The sequence below is a fragment of the Pipra filicauda genome, unplaced genomic scaffold (assembly GCF_003945595.2).
Source record: "Pipra filicauda isolate LSUMZ 115617 unplaced genomic scaffold, ASM394559v2 scaffold722_size180822_pilon, whole genome shotgun sequence".
NCBI classification, from domain to species: domain Eukaryota; kingdom Metazoa; phylum Chordata; class Aves; order Passeriformes; family Pipridae; genus Pipra; species Pipra filicauda.
In genome coordinates this window covers 94,039-111,822 of record NW_024104890.1, presented here as the reverse complement: position 1 = coordinate 111,822, position 17,784 = coordinate 94,039, and the positions used below count along the sequence as shown (strand labels likewise).

Below are 17,784 nucleotides of genomic sequence, written 5' to 3'. Positions count from 1 at the left end.
TTTATGGAATGATTTGGGATTTTTATAGGGATAAAAGCACTCCCTTGCCCAGCCAGGGACTGATCCAGCTCCCACCACCCACCAGCACCTTCAGCAATTCCTTTTTCCTCCTGGGGAAGAATTTCTCCTCCTTCTCCACAGATGGAGAAACAAGACCACTCAACTCACTCCCTGCCTGATTTTCCACCTCTCCTACCCCAAAAAAGCAGAATCCTGTTGGTTTTCCCCCCTGGCATTAGGCACAAACAAGGGCAGTCCGTGTTTCTATGGAATTTGCAATTCCAGCTCCTTTTTTTTTCAGCCCGATCCAAAGACCCTCAATGTCATTGCAAGGCTGAGGTCCCACTATGGATTCCAGCAAGATTTGGGATCAGCTTTGGGATCCCAAAAGGTTGATGCAGCTTGAAGATTCCCTGTCCTTGTCCAAAGAGATGGCAGTTAAAGGAATTTAGTGGAGAGCAGGTCCATGAAGGGCCATAAAACTCAACATTCCGGGTGGATCTTCTCCTTCGGGATGTCCACGGTGCGGGAATGTCCCAGCAGGAGCCAGGCAGGTCCCACGAGGTGGCATCTTCCTTGGATATTTCCCTGCAGGAAGCTGCAGCCTCAGCTGTTTGGATGCTCCGGGAGCTGCACCAGGAGGAAGTTCAGCCCTGGAATTTGGGAGGGAAGGAAGAAAGAGCCGTAAAATTTCCAACGATGGGTCAGGAGCGAGACACAATCATGGAATGGTTTGGGGTGGGAGGGACCTCAAAGCTCATCTCAATTCCAACCCCTGCCATGGGCAGGGACACTTCCCACTATCCCAGGTTGCTCCAACCTGGCCTGGGAGACACTTCCAGGGATCCAGGGGCAGCCACAACTTCCCTGGAAAACCCGTGCCGGGGCCTCCCCGCCCTCCCGGGGAAGAGCCCAGACCCATCACACCCGTGATCTTTTTGAGATAATCCCATTTCATATTACATTTATTACATTCCCAAGTGCCAAGCTTGGCTCCTCCCCTCGATTTTGGGTGAAAATCCCACCACTTTAAACAGATAATTTCCCTAAATCCGAACGCTGTTCCGCGACCACCGACGTACCGCGCCGGCCGAAAATCCACCGGGCTCCTCCCGTTCCTCGTGCCTCACGTGGTGACCTGGGATTCCTGGAACACCTGGATGACCTCTGGCTTCCTGGCGAGCTGCTGGGCCAGCATTCCCGAGCCATCCGGAGTGTCCCGGAGCCCGGCACGGAGCAGGATCCGCGTGGCCTCCGCCTGCTGCCCGGCCACGGCCGCGTGCAGGGCTGGGAATGTGGGATGGGGTCATGGAATCAGGGAATGGCTCGGCTCGGAAGGGACCTCAAGGATCATCCAGTTCCAACCCCAACACCCTCCGCTACCCCAGGTTGCTCCCAAGCCCCGTCCAACCTGCCCTGGGATGTTCCCAGGGATGGGAATCTCTGTTTCACCACCCTCATTGGAAGAGCTGTCTTCCTTTGACCTAATGTGCATTCTGATCCCCATGGATAATCCATGCAGGTGCCAAATCGGGATGAGGAGCTTCCCAAGGACACAGGGACACTGACACAGCCATGGAAAAAATCCCAGGGCTGGATGAGCTCAGCAGAGCCGGGATTTACTCCCTGAACCTGCCCTTGGACATTCCCAGGGATGGGAATCCCGGTGTTTTACCACCCTCATTGGAAAAGCTGTCTTCCTTTGACCTAATGTGCATCCTGATCCCCGTGATAATCCATGCAGGTGCCAAATCGGGATGAGGAGCTTCCCAAGGACACAGGGACACTGACACAGGAAAGGTGCCAGGGAATGGGACACCCAACAGGCACAAGGAGCCATGGAAAACATCCCAGGGCTGGATGAGCTCAGCAGAGCCGGGATTTACTCCCTGAACATGCCCTTGGATATTCCCAGGGATTCCTTGGATATTCCTCTCCGGGAAACTTGTGTTTCACCCCCCTCATTGCAAACGATTTCTTCCTTCTATCTGATCTAACGTGCATCCTGATCCCCATGGATAATCCATGCAGGTGCCAAATCGGGATGAGGAGCTTCCCAAGGACACAGGGACACTGACACAGCCACAGAAAACATCCCAGAGCTGGATGAGCTCAGCAGAGCCGGGATTTACTCCCTGAACCTGCCCTTGGACATTCCCAGGGATGGGAATCCCGGTGTTTTACCACCCTCATTGGAAAAGCTGTCTTCCTTTGACCTAATGTGCATCCTGATCCCCATGGATAATCCATGCAGGTGCCAAATCGGGATGAGGAGCTTCCCAAGGACACAGGGACACTGACACAGGAAAGGTGCCAGGGAATGGGACACCCAACAGGCACAAGGAGCCATGGAAAACATCCCAGGGCTGGATGAGCTCAGCAGAGCCGGGATTTACTCCCTGAACATGCCCTTGGATATTCCCAGGGATTCCTTGGATATTCCTCTCCGGGAAACTTGTGTTTCACCCCCCTCATTGCAAACGATTTCTTCCTTCTATCTGATCTAATGTGCATCCTGATCCCCATGGATAATCCATGCAGGTGCCAAATCAGGATGAGGGGCTTCCCAAGGACACAGGGACACTGACACAGTCATGGAAAACATTCCAGGGCTGGATGAGCTCAGCAGAGCCGGGATTTACTCCCTGAACCTGCCCTTGGACGTTCCCAGGGATGGGAATCCCGGTGTTTCACCACCTTCCTTGGAAAAACTGTCTTCCTTTGATCTAACGTGCATCCTGATCCCCATGGATAATCCATGCAATGCCAAATCGGGATGAGGAGCTTCCCAAGGACACAGGGACACTGACACAGCATCCAACAGGCAGGAGGAGCCATGGAAAACCTCCCAGGGCTGGATGAGCTCCGCAGAGCCGGGATTCCCTCCTGGAGGGGACGGATGGAGAGATCCCCCCAGGTGTTTTTAACCAAACCTGAGGACTGGTTAAAAGCTGCCAATTTTGGCAATTTTGGCTGGAACCCTTTCTGTGGGTTTTGTTCCCGAGACAGAGATGCTGCTGCAGGAGCTGCCGGAGCCTCTCCCGCCGGGAATGCCGACTCCGGCATCGCTATGGCAACTCTATTTACGTCCCAGCCCTGTGTTATTATTTGCTCATGAGCCCATTTCTGGGCTGTTTGCTGGGAAATCGAGGCTGGAGAGCTCATGGAAGTCCCTGGATTCATCCACCCAACCCGCTCCAGGCGGGCTCGTTCCAGCCAAATTCCGGCGAGGCGGAGAATCGAAGCTCCGGAAAAGTCTCATGGAAAAAATTAAGGAGGTGGATAAAGAGAAAGCCCTGGTTTGCATCTCTGTTCTTCCCCCAAGGAACATCTCTGCTCTTCCCCAAGGGAAAAGCCCTCGAGTCAGAAGCACCAGAAATTCCAGCAAGGAGAAAATTAGTGAATGAAAACCGGGGAAAAAAAACAAACCAAAACCTCTGTTTTTACGTCATGCTGCTCCCAGAGCCTTTGGTATCCATGGATTTGGGATCTCCCTGCGTGCTCCAGGGTGACCTGGAGGTTGGGATGCATTTATGGAAGCTCTGGGGGTCACGCAGAGGGGGAAGGAGCAGCTCCTTCCTTACCGGAACGGCTCTTCCCGTCCTGAGCCCGGAGATCGGCGCCGAGGGACAGCAGCGTCAGGATGGTGTGTCCGTGTCCTTCCTGCAGGGAAACAGGGAATTCGGGATCAGCTCTGATGATCCCTCACCTGGGAGGGCACGGATCTGCCCCGTCATGGTCAAATCTGAGGATACCAGGAGCTGCTCCAAGATCCTCTGGAGCTTGGAGTGGATGGAAAGTCGGGGTTAGGTGCCTGTGGAAGTGCAGGGTGGATCCACGATGCAGGAATTCCCCTGGCACAGCAGGAACACTGCTGTTATCCCACGGGAATGGGCCAGAGAGGTGCCACAAGGCACCTTCATGGAATGCCAGGATGGTTTGGGTGGGAAGGGACCTCAAATCCCATCCAGTTCCAACCCCAGGGACACCTTCCACTATCCCAGGTTGCTCCAGCCTGGCCTTGGACACTTCCAGGGATCCAGGGGCAGCCACAGTTTCTCTGGGAAATCCATTCCAGCCCCTCCCCTTCCTTCCCCATATCCCATCTCTCCCTGCCCTCTGGCACTGGGAAGCCATTCCCTGTGTCCTGTCCCTCCACGCCTTGTCCAAAGTCCCTTTCCAGCTTTCAATTCCCTATCCCTGTAACTCCCAGTTGCTCTTCCCGGGGTTATTTCAGCTCCAAGAGCTGCTGCTCACGCGGGCTGTGGATTTCCCAAAGGATTGCTCCAGGATTTGGGATGCCCTGTGAGATGACACAGCCAGCCATGACCCCCGGTGTCCTCCCTCCTTCCTCTGCCCGGAATTCCAGACTCCACAGGGGAAAACACAGCACAGCCCCCACCCCTCTCCTCTCTCCATAAATAAATCCTGTCTCCCTTAATAACATACCTGATCCTGGAATTCTTCAATGCCATCAATTAGCCTCTGTCGTGCAGGATGAGAATGGAAAGCTCTTTTTTATCCCCTTTTCCCTCATTCCCACAGGATTCCACAGCATCTTCCCCGTGCCCGAGGCTCCCCTCTCCCTGCTGCATTTTCCATGGCTCCACTCCCTTTTCCATGGCAAAGACGTGGAGCCAGGAACTGCTTCAGCTGCCACAGCCTGGGCAGCAAATTGAGTTGAGAAAAAAACAACCCCATAATTCGATTTTCCCGTGTTTAATAAAGGCCAAAAGAAAAGAAGGATAAAAGGAAGAGAAGGAAAAGAAGGAAAAAAAAAAAACAAACCAAAGAAATTATGGTTAAATCCAAAGTGACACCGAGCCCGGGCCAGGGAGAGAATCCCATCCAGCCCTTCCCTAATCGGCCAGGACGGAGCTGGGATCTTCTCCAAGGCACATTGTATTCCCCAAAAACGTCCCCTTGGCAACCAGAAGGGTTTTCTGGGAGCAAGGAGGGAAAGGGGAGCCGGGAGAAAGGGCTCCTTTGTGGGGCTGGATCCCGCTGCCAGCATTCCCAGGGGAGGTTTTCATAGGAGTGGGGGCACTGGGATGCTGCTTTATTCCCACTGCAAGTCTAGACCAGGCTCTGAGCGCTGCAGGTTCGAGCCCGGGAGGTTTAAAATCCCGGGATCCGGGCAGGGATGTTCCCTGGCTGCCGGTTGCCAGCACGGCATGGAGCGACAATTCCAGGCAGGAGGGAATCCTGGTCAGCAGGATTTGGGGATCTGCTTTGCAGGACTCGCAGCCCATCAGGCCCCGCTTCCCCCGCAGGAGGAGGAGAAAGCTCCAAGGATTCTCACTGCCTGGAATTCAAAACAGCTCCGGAGTGAAGGACACAGATAAGCTCTGGGAGCTCCCACTGCCTTCCCACGTCAGGGCACATCCTGCAACCCTCTGCACAGCTGGACACACTCATGGAATCATGGAATGGCTCGGCTGGGAAGGGACCTCTAAAGGTCATCTGGTCCAACAGGAACATCCTTTGATATCCCAGGTTGCTCCAACTCGGCCTTGGACACTTCCAGGGATCCAGGGGCAGCCATAGCTTCTCTGGGAAATCCATTCCAGCCCCTCCCCACCCCCCCAGCCAGCAATTCCTTCCCAATATCCCACCCATCCCTGCCCTCTGGCACTGGGAAGCCATTCCCTGTGTCCTGTCCCTCCAGGCCTTGTCCCCAGTCCCTCTCCAGCTCTCCTGGAGCCCCTTTAGGCCCTGCCAGGGGCTCTCAGCTCTCCCTGGAGCCTTCCCTTCTCCAGGGGAACATTCCCAGCTCTCCCAGCCTGGCTTCAGAGCAGAGGGGCTCCAGAATCATGGAATCCCAGGATTGTCTGGGTGGGAAAGGACCTTAAAAACCTCCAGTGCCACCCCTGCCATGGGCAGGGACACCTTCCACTAGCCCAGGTTGCTCCAGCCTGGCCTTGGACATTTCCAGGGATCCAGGGGCAGCCACAGCTTCTCTGGGAATTCCATTCCAGCCCCTCCCCACCCTCCCAGCCAGCAATTCCTTCCCAATATCCCATCTAACCCTGCCCAGAAAACAGGGAATGGGACTGCTCAGGAGCAGGTGGACAGGGACAGAGGATGAGCCCGGAATGCAACTCCTCGCTCACCCAAACCAGGCTGTTTGAGGTGCCTGGCAAAAGATCCCTTTTCCAAGGGATTCTGGGAACAGGGACCAACCTTGGCCGCGTAGTGCAGGGCCGGGATCCGCAGGGAAGTGGCTCTTCCATTGACATCCACCCCCAGCTCGGACACCAGGAACTGGATGGATCCATCCTGGGCTGTCACAGCTGCCCTGTGCAGGGCCTGAGCTCCCAGGGCATCCATGGCTGTGGGACACGCCTGGAATTACGGAAAGTCATGGAATTAATACATAGGGAACTCAGAGCCTGAGCTCCCAGGGCATCCATGGCTGTGGGACACGCCTGGAATTATGGAAAGTCATGGAATTAACACACAGGGAACTCAGAGCCTGAGCTCCCAGGGCATCCATGGCTGTAGGATAGGGCTGGAATTATGGAAAGTCATGGAATTAACACACAGGGCACTCAGAGCTTGAGCTCCCAGGCTGTAGGATAGGGCTGGAATTATGGAAAGTCATGGAATAATTACACAGGGCACTCGTGGCCTGAGCTCCCAGGGCATCCATGGCTGTGGGACACACCTGGAATTATGGAAAGTTATGGAATTAACACACAGGGCACTTGTGGCCTGAGCTGCCAGGAGATCCATGGCTGTGGGATAGGGCTGGAATTAAGGAAAGTCATGGAATTAATACACAGGGAACTCAAGAGCCTGAGCTCCCAGGGCATCCATGGCTGTGGGATAGGGCTGGAATTATGGAAAGTCATGGAATTAATACACAGGACACTCAAGAGCCTGAGCTCCCAGGGCATCCATGGCTGTGGTACACGCCTGGAATTATGGAAAGTCATGGAATTAATACATAGGGAACTCAGAGCCTGAGCTCCCAGGGCATCCATGGCTGTGGGACAGGCCTGGAATTATGGGAAGTGATGGAGTTAACACACAGTGCACTCATCCCCAAGGATATCACCCAATTTCCTGAGGGCTGGTGGTGACTTAAGGCTTTATAAAACCCAGGAGGCACCAACCCTTCCAGTGATCCCAGTGCTGCTCCATGGCCAAGGTTAATTGAGGGAATTAAACCAACTCTCCCACCTTCAGAGCCCGAAATGTGCGACTGAAACCGTCAGGGAACATCCCAATCCCGTGGGAATGAGCCCTGAGGGGGCCCCAGCCGGCTCGGATGGCTCAGCAATCAATAAATGATCAATAAATAATGCAGGGGGCTGGCTCCTGCCATCAATAAATGATCAATAAATAATGCAGGCTGGGAGGGTGGGGAGGGGCTGGAATGAATCTCCCACAGAAGCTGTGGCTGCCCCTGGATCCCTGGAAGTGTCCAAGGCCAGGTTGGAGCAACCTGGGATAGTGGAAGGTGTTGGGGTTGGAACTGGATGGTCTTTAAGGCCCCTTCCATCCCAAACCATTCCATGATCTCCCATCTCTCCCAGCTCAGGGGTGTTTGTTCCTCACCTCTAAGAATTGACTCTCAAACTGTTTTTTCCCAATGGTGACAAATCCAAAGGAACTGGGGCCTCTTTGTTCTCCTGTTTGCACAGAGGGGATTTGATCCCTGGCTCTGCCCAGTGCAGGAGCTCCTTCCCTGCCAGGAGCAGAGATTCCATGGATTTATAGTTCTCTCAGTGCCTGAATGGTGCTGGGGGACATGTCAAGACACTAAACATGGTTTTTAGTCATTTTGAGACCCAGCAAAGCCCAAAAGGCTTCAGAGAAGCCTTTCAAGATCTCCTGGGCTTGGACATCTGGAGATTCCAAGAGGGATTTCAGGCAACCTCTGGCCCCTTCTCTCTGTGCTGGGCAGCACCCAAGGGGCAAAGCTTGGTGCCCAGAGGAGCTGTGGCTGCCCCTGGCTCCCTGGAAGTGTCCAAGGCCAGGATGGAGCAACCTGGGAGAGTGGGAAGTGCTGGGGTTGGACCTGGATGACCTTTAAGGTCCCTCCAACCCAAACCATCCCAGGATTCCACGATTCCTGCCCCAGGGTGAGATCTTCACCTGGATCCGAGTCCTGGTGACCTTGCTCACCTCCAAGGGGAATCTCCCTTTTTATACAACCCCTTTTCTTTACAATCTGGGAATTTTCTTCTTTACGACACAAATTTTCCTTCTTCCCTGTCCTGGCAGCTCCTGGAGGGGGCAGGAGAGGTTTTTTTTGGGCACCAACCTGGTGTTTTTCCAGGAGCATCCGGGCGATGTCGAGGTGCCCGTTCTGGATTGCATCCATGAAGGGAGTGACTCCACACTTGTCCCTGCTGTCAGGTCGGTAGTGGCACCTGGGAGAGGAGAAAAAAAGCCAAGACAGAGCTGTTGGCAGCAATCAAATCCTCATGGAAAGAGGCTGTCAGCAGCTGGGATCAAAAATGGAACATATAAACCCTACTGGATAAACCTGTCTCGGTGTTTTAGGGCCTGGGGGGGGTTTTTTTGGGGTCAGAGATTTGGGCAAGCCAGGCTTCTGCAGATGATTTATAATTCCCTTTCCCCCATGCCCAGAGGGTCTCCAGGATGGGCAAGGTATGCCCTGGAAGCAGGGAAAAAAACCTGGATCCTCGTGTAATGATGTGGGAAAAATCAGAGCCCACAAATGTCACTGAGAAGAGAAAAAACTGAATTAAAGCTGAATTAAGCCTGGCTCAAACCACAGAGCTGGTATTAACAAGGTTGGGCTTAGCTGCAATTCCCAGGGAAAGGGAACACATCAGGCATGACTGGGCTGATTTAAAGCCACTCCACGGCCCAAAAACAAAAGATAAGCCCAGCCTAGCAAAGCTGCACCCCCGGCTCTGAGCCGCCAGAAATCCGCCGCGTTGTTGTTGCCCATCCGGCCTCGGGAATGAATCAGCAGGGAAAAGAAAGGCCGGGTTACATAACTGGGGGTTGTGTCACAGCCGTGGCAGCACATCCAGGGAGAGCCCTTGTCCTCCCCCAGCCAGCTGGGAAAAACCTGGAGCGCCGGGAGAGAGCGCCGGGATCGCAGCTGCTTCCCCAAGGGAAGCGGCACAAGCGGCCTTTGTGTCCCCCCGGCCTGGCAGAGGGTGGGAGGAGGGGGAGGAAAAAGCTGGGAAGAGCCTGCTTACCGCTCCAGGAGCAGCTCCACGACCTGGGAACAGCCGTGCATGGCTGGGAGAGAGAGGGAATACACGGATCAGTCGTGGGAATACACGGCGCCCACCCACCGGTGATCAGGGTTCTGATCCTTCTGGTCGTGGATCAGGGAAAGGGCTCCAAGAGGCTGGGAACTGGGAGTTTTTAAATTAAAAAAGCCTTTCCTTGATCTCCCAGGAAAACGGGAGATAAAGCAGGGAAAAGATACGACACAGGCGCTGTTTGGCTCTACCTGCAGTGGATTAAACCGAATTAAACCGGCACAAAGAGCCTTTTCTCCCAAGGATTTGTCGATTCCCGATGGGAAGTCCAGGGAGAAGCAGAAGGGACACAAAGCAGGGAGCTGGGGGAAGAGCTGGGATGGCATTTCCACCCCTCCTCAGCCACTCCCATCCCATCATCCTAAGGAAGGATCCTCACCCAGGCACCGGCTCAGAGGGAAAAACAACAACAGCGGGGGAGGATTTGAACACCCTGCCCTGAAATATTCCCGGTTCATTCCCATTTTTTAAACATTTCCCATCACACAGCCTTTTTTTTTTGTTGTTGTTGGTTTTCCCTGCAGGTCATTTTGTAAAACAAATGGAATATATTAAGGAAAATAATAATAATAATATCAAAGGAAGCCTGGAGCTGCTCCATCAGGAGATGGGAAAAGGGCCCCTGGGAAATGTGTGTTACCAGGAACAACCTTCAGATGCTCCTTGAAATCCCAATCCCATCCTCCCAGATTTTGGCTCTTCTGAGCCCTGAGCTGATGGAAACACGGGCTGGGAATTTTGGGGGGATTTTCGAATGGATTGGCTTTAAAAAAAAAAAAATCCAATTTAAAAAAAACTCCATCCTTTACCAGCAGCAGGAAAAGCTGCCACACTCAGATCCTGCCGAATTCCACCTCCTCTCATTCCACCCTCCCAGCTCTCTTCCCTCAGGCTACGGATATAGGAAGCAGCAAAAGCTTAAGGAACCAAGCCCAGGGGAGGAAAATGATCCAAGGATAAGTGTGCCAGGGAGCCAGCTGGACTGGCCACGGGTCAGTGAGCTCATATCCACCCCCTTGGGATGGGAACTCATGGATAGGGGAGTTTGTCTTGATGGGATTGCCCCTGGCAGCTCCAGCCCCTCCATCCCTGTGGATTTCCACTGGGATTGGGAGGGGGAGGGAAATGGGGATATTGGTACCTCCTGGAGCAGCTGCCTCTGGAATCATCCTGGTTTAAGTTATACTGGGGGAAGTGGTGGTTTAAGCAGCTCCAGCCATTCCCACTTCCCAGTCGCTCCCACACCTGGATCAGCAAAAGACCAGGAATCAACCCAAAATCATGGATATGTGGCTTTTCCACAGGGAAGTCAGACAGAGGAGACAACACAGAGGAGGAGACACCTCTTTGGAGCAGGAGAACTGGGTGCTGTATCCCAATGTTGTCTGTATTCCCATATCCCAAGTGCTAGGAGGGAGGAGGCTTCCAACTCCAGGTCCAAAAATCCCTCCTTTCCCACAGGATAATCCTCACCCCGCTCCCAATCCTTTCCCCAAATCCCACTCCAACACCCAGCTCTCTGAGAGGGAGCTGCCAGCTCCAGGGAAACACAAAACCCGGGATGGGGCTGGGACAGGAGAACACACACCAAAAAAAAAAATCAGGATCCGGCGTTTCCCACTCGGGCAAAGCCTGAGACAAACAACTCATTCCCTTGTTTTTCCATTCCCAGGTCAAGCACAAGGACTTCAGGTGCAGTTGGTGCCCAAGGGCTGGAATTGTCAGTGCTGATGGAGCAGAGTGTGACGGAGCAAGGGCTGGAAAAGGAATGGGAATGACAGGAAAGGAGCAGCACATCCAACAGATTAATTACAGCACAGCAAGGGGGGGGGGGGCTCACAGCACCTCGGGTCTTTCCAGAGAGTCAATCCCTACTACATTCTTTGGGAAAGGAGTTTGGAGCAGCCAAAGGTCATCTCTCCTGTGGAGATGTTGGAATATGCAGCCAAATCCCACTTGGGATGGGGATTGTGTCCTTCTCCTCCCCACAAACCTGGGGATGGTTGTGGATCCCTCGACCACGTCCCTCTCTGGATATTTCCTTTTAGATATCCTTTATATATCCTTTGAAAGCAAGGAAAAGGGCAGGGAATGGGAATTGGGCGTGGTGGGCTCCAACTCCAGCAGCTCCTGTGTATTCCCAGCAGGGATGATCCCTCCCCTTCGCAGGAGGGAACTCTGGATATCTCACCATGGGATAATTCCTTCTTGGGAGCGAGGTGAGAACGGCAAAACCTCGAATCCATGACTGGAATTGTGGAATCATTTGGGTTGGAAAAGAGCTCCGAGGTCACGGAGTCCCAGCTGTCCCCCAGCACTGCCACGGCCACCACAAATCCACGTCCCCAGGTGCCACATCCACAGGGATTTGAAATCCCTCCAGGGATGGGGACTCCACCACTGCCCTGGGCAGCCCCTGCCGATGTTTAACCGCCCTTTCCAGGAAGGAATTTTCCCAATATCCAACTTAGACCTCCCCTGGAGCAGCTTGAGGCCCCTGAGGACACACTAACTGATCAGAGGAGAGCTGAGAGCCCCTGGCAGGGCCTAAAGGGGCTCCAGGAGAGCTGGAGAGGGACTGGGGACAAGGCAGGGAGGGACAGGACACAGGGAATGGCTTCCCAGTGCCAGAGAGCAGGGATAGATGGGATATTGGGAAGGAATTGCTGGCTGGAGGGTGGGGAGGGACTGGAATGAATCTCCCAGAGAAGCTGTGGCTGACTCTGGATCCCTGGAAGTGTCCAAGGCCAGGCTGGAGCAACCTGGGATAGTGGAAGGTGTCCCTGCCCATGGCAGGGGGTGGCACTGGAGGTATTTAAGGTCCCTTTCCACCCAAACAATCCTGGGATTCCATGATTCTGGGTTCCCTCTGCTCTGGAGCCAGGCTGGGAGAGCTGGGAATGTTCCCCTGGAGAAGAAAAGGCTCCAGGGAGAGCTGAGAGCCCCTGGCAGGGCCTAAAGGGGCTCCAGGGGAGCTGGAGAGGGACTGGGGACAAGGGATGGAGGGACAGGACACAGGGAATGGCTTCCCAGTGCCATCGACAGGCAAATCCTTGGATTTTCCCAAGGGCAATTCACAGCTTTACACTCCAGCAAGGAAAAGTGTGTTGGGAGGTATTCCAAGATGTGGGAGCTTGGATATATCCATGACAGGGAGGCAGAGATGGACACCTCGTTCCAAGGAGGCCAAAGCCAGCGGAGGATCTCCTGGGAAGGATCCACCACTCTTTCCCTGTGGTTTTGCTTCTCCAAAATCCACACAAGCTGGAACAACATCCCTTTTTTCCCTGGAACAACATCCCTTTTCCCAGGAACAACATCCCTTTTCCCAGGAACAACATCCCTTTCTCATTCTCTCTCTTCCAACCCAGCTGCTTCCAAGGGGTCCCCCCTTTACCTGCCGTGTGCAGGGGTGTCCTCCTGATGGTGCTCTCCGTGTCCCAGATCCCTGGGGACACATCCAGGAGGTACCGGAGCACCTCGGGATGCCCCTCCCTGCTGGCAATGTGGAAGCAATTCCAGCCATCCTTATTCCTCAGCAGCGGGTTGGCTCCGTGCTCCACCAGGGATCTGATCACCTCCAGGTTTTTCCTGGTGCAAGCCATCATGAGGGGAGTCCTGGAAAGAAAATCCGGGACTGGAATCAATGGGATAACCCGGGAGACAGGGAGGAACAGGCCTGATGTCCCACCTGGATCCAGGTGCACAGGGATCCAGGGGATTTTACAGCACTGCTTTTCCATGCGGGGAATACAGAGTGCAGCTCCTTTTCCACACAATCCCTCAGAGCACTGAGGCTTTTTCCAAAGGTTAGGAAGCACCCAGATCCCAGTTTTTAAATCCATGGATGGACGGGAGGGCACTGTGGGCCTGTGACACAAATCCAGGCACGGGCAGCTCATGGAATCTCGGCCTCCCTCGGCTCCCCCTGATGTCAGATCCAGGCTGGCACAGCCTCAATTCCCAGCACTGGAATGCTGCCTTTGGAATTGCGTCGGTTCAGCTCTAGAGGAGCTTCCCGGGCTTGGATTTGGGAGCAATAATTTATAACTTTTAGGAGAAACAGGGGGAAATAAGTGATAAAGCTGGAATTTATCCCAAAAAGACACTGGATCCTGGGCTGATCCCACAGTGTGGGCAGCAGGAGAGGGAGGGATTTCCCCTCTTTGCCCTGCTCAGGTGAGATCCCACATGGAATTCAGGTCTGGGGTCCTCAACAGCAGGATGTGGAGCTGCTGGAGCAAATCCAGAGATGCTGCAAGGGCTGGATTCCCTCTGCTCTGGAGCCAGGCTGGGAGAGCTGGGGGGGTTCCCCTGGAGAAGAGAAGGCTCCAGGGAGAGCTGAGAGCCCCTGGCAGGGCCTAAAGGGGCTCCAGGAGAGCTGGAGAGGGACTGGGGACAAGGCAGGGAGGGACAGGACACAGGGAATGGCTTCCCAGTGCCAGAGGGCAGGGCTAGGTGGGATATTGGGAAGGAATTGCTGGCTGGGAGGGTGGGGAGGGACTGGAATGGAATTCCCAGAGAAGCTGTGGCTGACTCGGGATCCCTGGGAGTGTCCAAGGCCAGGCTGGAGCAACCTGGGATAGTGGAAGGCGTCGGGGTTGGAACTGTAGGTTCAGGATCCCTTTAAGGTCCCTTCCCACCCAAACCATTCCACGATTCCACCTTCCCCACCCCAGAAATCCCCGCGCCCCACAATCCCGGACCCACCAGTCGCCCTTCTTCAGGCAGTCCACGCTGGCCCCGCGCTCCAGGAGGAAGGACACGCATTCCCCGTGCCCCATGGAAGCCGCCTCATGGATGGGCCTCTTGTAGTCCCCGTTGGCCACCTCCACGTCCATGCCGAGCTCCCGCACCAGGAATTCCAGCACGTCCCTGTGTCCCAGCCGCGCCGCGTGGTGCAGCAGGGTGTCCCCCAGGCGTCCCCAGCGCCGGCTCCTTGCCTCTGGAATGTCCTCTGGATGCAGCTCGTCCCTCAGGAGATCCAGCCTCCCCTCCTGCACCAGCCGCAGGAGCCGCCGCGGCCTCTCCCGCTCCGCCATGGACCCGGCGCTGGGGGAAAACAGGGGGAAAATCGGGATTAGAGGGGGAAAGGGAGGGATGTTCTGGGGGTTGGGATGAGCGGGAGTGAGGTTTTCCCTCAGGGAAAGCAGGATTTGGCCTCTGCCTTCAGGAATCTCCTGGAAAACGGGGAGTTCCTTTCTCCCAAGGAAGTCCACAAAATGGCGTCTCCCTCAGGATGAGCAGGAATTTCCTTCTCCCTCAGGGTAATTAAAATTTTCCTTTTCCCTCAGGGTAATTAAAAATTCCCTTTTCCCTCAGGATAAATAAAAATTCCCTTTTCCCTCAGGGTAACCATAAGTTTCCTCCTCCCTCAGGATAACCAGGAATTTCCTTCTCCCTCAGGGTAATTAAAATTTTCCTTTTCCCTCAGGGTAATTAAAATTTTCCTTTTCCCTCAGGGTAATTAAAATTTTCCTTTTCCCTCAGGGTAAATAAAATTTTCCTTTTCCCTCAGGATAATTAAAATTTTCCTTTTCCCTCAGGGTAATTAAAATTTTCCTTTTCCCTCAGGATAACTAAAAATTCCCTTTTCCCTCAGGATAACCAGAAGTTTCCTCCTCCCTCAGGATAATAAAAAGTTTCCTTCTCCCTTAGGATAAGTAAAATTTTCCTTCTCCCTCAAGATAAGTAAAAATTCCCTTTTCCCTCAGGATAATTAAAAATTCCCTTTTCCCTCAGGATAACCAGAAGTTTCCTCTTCCCTTAGGATAACCAGGAATTTCCTTCTCCCTCAGGATAATTAAAATTTTCCTTCTCCCTCAGGATAAGTAAAAATTCCCTTTTCCCTCAGGACAAATTTCCTTCTCTCTCAAGATAATTAAAATTTTCCTTTTCCCTCAGGATAACCTGAAATTTCCTCTTCCTTCCGGAAAACCAGATTTCTTCAGGAAAACCAGGAATTTCTTCTCCCTTCATGAAATCCAGGAACCAGCCAATCCCTTGGTAAACCAGAAATTTCCTCTTCCTTTGGGAAAACTGGGAAGTGGTCTCTCCTTCCAGAGAGTAAGATTTGCTTTTCCTCGGGAAAATCAGGATTTGGGCTTTTCCTCAGGAAAAACAGAAATTGCCTTTCCCCTTGGGAAAACCTGGAGATTCCTTTTCCCTTGGGAAATACAGGAACCAAAGGTTCCCTCTGGAAAAGCAGGAAATTAAATTTTCCCTCTGGAAAAGCAGAATCCAGCCTCTCCCTCAGGAAAAGAAGGAACTGCTCTATCTTCTAGGAAAAAAGAAATTCCCTTTTTCCTTAGGAAAACCAGGAACCAGCTTCTGCCTCTGGAAAAAAAACCCAGAAATTTCCTTTTCCCACTGGGAAAAAAAGAAATGTCTTTTTCCCACTGGAAAAACAAAGTTAATTTTCCATGGGAGAAGGAAGTTCTTTTCCCTCACGAAAACCAGGAACGGGCCTCTTCCTCAGGAAAAATTTCCTTTTCCAGCAGGAAAAATGGAAACCAAACTTTCCCTCCAGAAAACCAGAAATTCCCCTTTCCTCAGGAAAACCAAGAACCCGCCTCCTCCTCAGGAAAAACACATATTCCTCTTTTTTCCCCAGGAAAACCAGGCAATTCCTTTTCACTCAGGAAGACCAGGAACCTGCCTCTTCCTCCAGAAAATCTGTAATTCCTTTTCTTCCCTCAGGAGTTGTCAGAAAATGGACCATCCTTCAGGAAAAAGAGAAATTTCCTTTTCCTTCAGAAAAACTTGGAATTTTCGAAAACCAGAAACTTCCTTTTTCCCTTGGAAAAACAAGGAAATAGCCACTCCCTCGGGAAAAACAGGATTCTCCTTTTCCACCTGAGAAACCTGGAATCGGCGTCTCCCTCAGGAAAAACAGGAATTTAATCTTCCCTCGGGAGAACTAGAAAGCAGCCTCTCCCCCTCTGGAAACACAGACATTCCCATTCCCTTTAGGAAAACTAGAAAAATCCCTCTTTCTCTTAGGAAAACCAGAAAACAGTTGGAAATCCAGGGATTTCCCTTTGCCTCCCCCACCCCCCCACCCTCGGGAAAACAGGAATTTCCCTTACTTCTTATGGAAAATTAACAATCTCCTTCTCCCTTTAAAAACCACCAGACACCAGCGTCCCTCCTCCAGGAAAAGCTGTAAATGTCCCCCCTATTCCCGCAAAAAAAAAAAAAAAAGGAAAAAACTGAATTCCCCCTTTTTCCCTCCCAAAAAAACGGGAAAAATTTCCTTTGCCATCAGAGAAAACGCCGAATTCCCCCTTTTAATCCCGCCGAAGAAAATCCCGGGAATCGGCCGGTTTCCAACTCAGGTTGGTGGACCCCCAGATTCCCCCCCTTTTCCCCCTCAATTCCCACCCCAAGGGAAATCATTTCCCCCAACCTATTTTTTCCCCCCCCCAACCCACCCGCCGCCTCCGCATGACGTCCCCCCAAACCCGGCCGACGTGACGTTCCACAGCGGGGCCCCGCGGGACCGCGTCCCCCCCGCCCCAACCCGGAAGGTGAGGCGCTTATTGGTCCAACGGTCGGGGGGCGGTGGCGTCTCCTGGATTGTCGGCGGTTGGGGAGGGGGACCGGGCCGGCCGGGGGAGCAAGGACGTGAGAGCGGCGGGAGGGGGTGAGTTGGGGTGGGCGAGACCATTTTGTGGACACGGGGGGGGTCGGGGAGGGGTCCCCGGGCATTTTGGGGAGCGGTTGGGGTGGGGTGGTGGAGTAAGGGGGGTCCGGGATGAGGAGGGGCTTAAAAGGGGTCCCTGGGACAATTTGGTGGGGCCCCCTGGGCAGCAGGGAGGCCTTGGGAATAGAGTGGGAAGGGGTGTCAGGGAATGGGCAGACTTCGGACTGGGAGCTTTTGGGAATGGGCACGCTGGCATTGAAGGGGGAAGAGAGCAGGAGTTTTCCGTCCTGGCTGAGGAAGGGGTTTTAAAAAGGTCGCCTTTTTGGCCACTGGGGGGGACCCTTTTGGGAAATTGGGGCCGGGGCCTTGGGAAATTGGGGGGGGGACTTGGTAAATGGGGGGACCCTTGGCATTGGGGGGCCTTGGAATTGAGAGGGGGCGAGCAGAGGGGCCCTTGCCTGAGAAGGTAATAGAAAGTTGGGTCCCCTGGCACTGGGGGACACAGGGGAGCCTTGACAATGGGGAGGGCTTGGTAAAGGAGTGGCCTCCTTGGCCTTGGTTGACCCTTGGAATTGTGGGAGGTCCCCCCTTTGGAACTGGGGGAGCTGGGGCGGCCTTTGGTTGAGAAAAGGGTTGAAAAGGGGGGGGTCCCCCTTTGGCACTGGGGGGAGCCTTTGAAATGGGGGACCGCAATGGGGGGTCTTTAGGAACGGGGGAACCCTTGGCAATTGGGGGTCCTTTGGAATTGGAGGGGGGCGAGCAGGGGGTCCTTGGCTGGAGAAGGGTTAAAAGGGCCCTCCCCTGGCTTAGGGGGGGCCTTTGGGAATGAAGGGGGCTTTGGAATGGTGGGGACACTTGGATTTCAGGGCCCTTGGGAATGGGGGG

General features: G+C 53.7%; 1 protein-coding gene across 4 annotated transcripts; it reads right to left on the bottom strand.

Moving 5' to 3' along the window:
* Positions 1-16,295, bottom strand: ANKRD16 (ankyrin repeat domain 16). 4 transcript variants are annotated; one of them, XM_039389383.1, is made up of 10 exons: positions 15,851-16,295; positions 13,965-14,306; positions 12,652-12,872; positions 9,186-9,228; positions 8,273-8,381; positions 6,184-6,345; positions 4,450-4,485; positions 3,585-3,663; positions 1,083-1,287; positions 1-653 (listed from the first exon to the last, which is right to left on the bottom strand). In XM_039389383.1, the coding sequence occupies exons 2-9, from the start codon at positions 14,294-14,296 to the stop codon at positions 1,127-1,129; spliced, it is 1,143 nt and encodes a 380-aa protein (XP_039245317.1). In that variant the 5' UTR covers positions 14,297-14,306; positions 15,851-16,295; the 3' UTR covers positions 1-653; positions 1,083-1,126. The 4 variants fall into 4 exon arrangements, with proteins under 4 accessions (XP_039245317.1, XP_039245318.1, XP_039245319.1 ...); XM_039389384.1 differs by lacking the exon at positions 15,851-16,295 and adding an exon at positions 15,165-15,498; XM_039389385.1 differs by lacking the exon at positions 4,450-4,485.
* Between the last annotated feature and the right edge of the window lie 1,489 nt (positions 16,296-17,784).

What these genes read in the sequence shown, in the direction of transcription:
- ANKRD16 (XM_039389383.1), bottom strand. Translation starts at nt 14,296, where the DNA reads ATGGCGGAGCGGGAGAGGCCGCGGCGGCTCCTGCGGCTGGTGCAGGAG. An exon ending in TGCCTGAAGAAGGGCGACTG is followed by an intron (nt 12,873 to 13,964) that starts GTGGGTCCGGGA and finishes TTTTCTTTCCAG; the next exon opens with GACTCCCCTCATGATGGCTT. An exon ending in GGACGGGAAGAGCCGTTCCG is followed by an intron (nt 1,288 to 3,584) that starts GTAAGGAAGGAG and finishes CCACATTCCCAG; the next exon opens with CCCTGCACGCGGCCGTGGCC.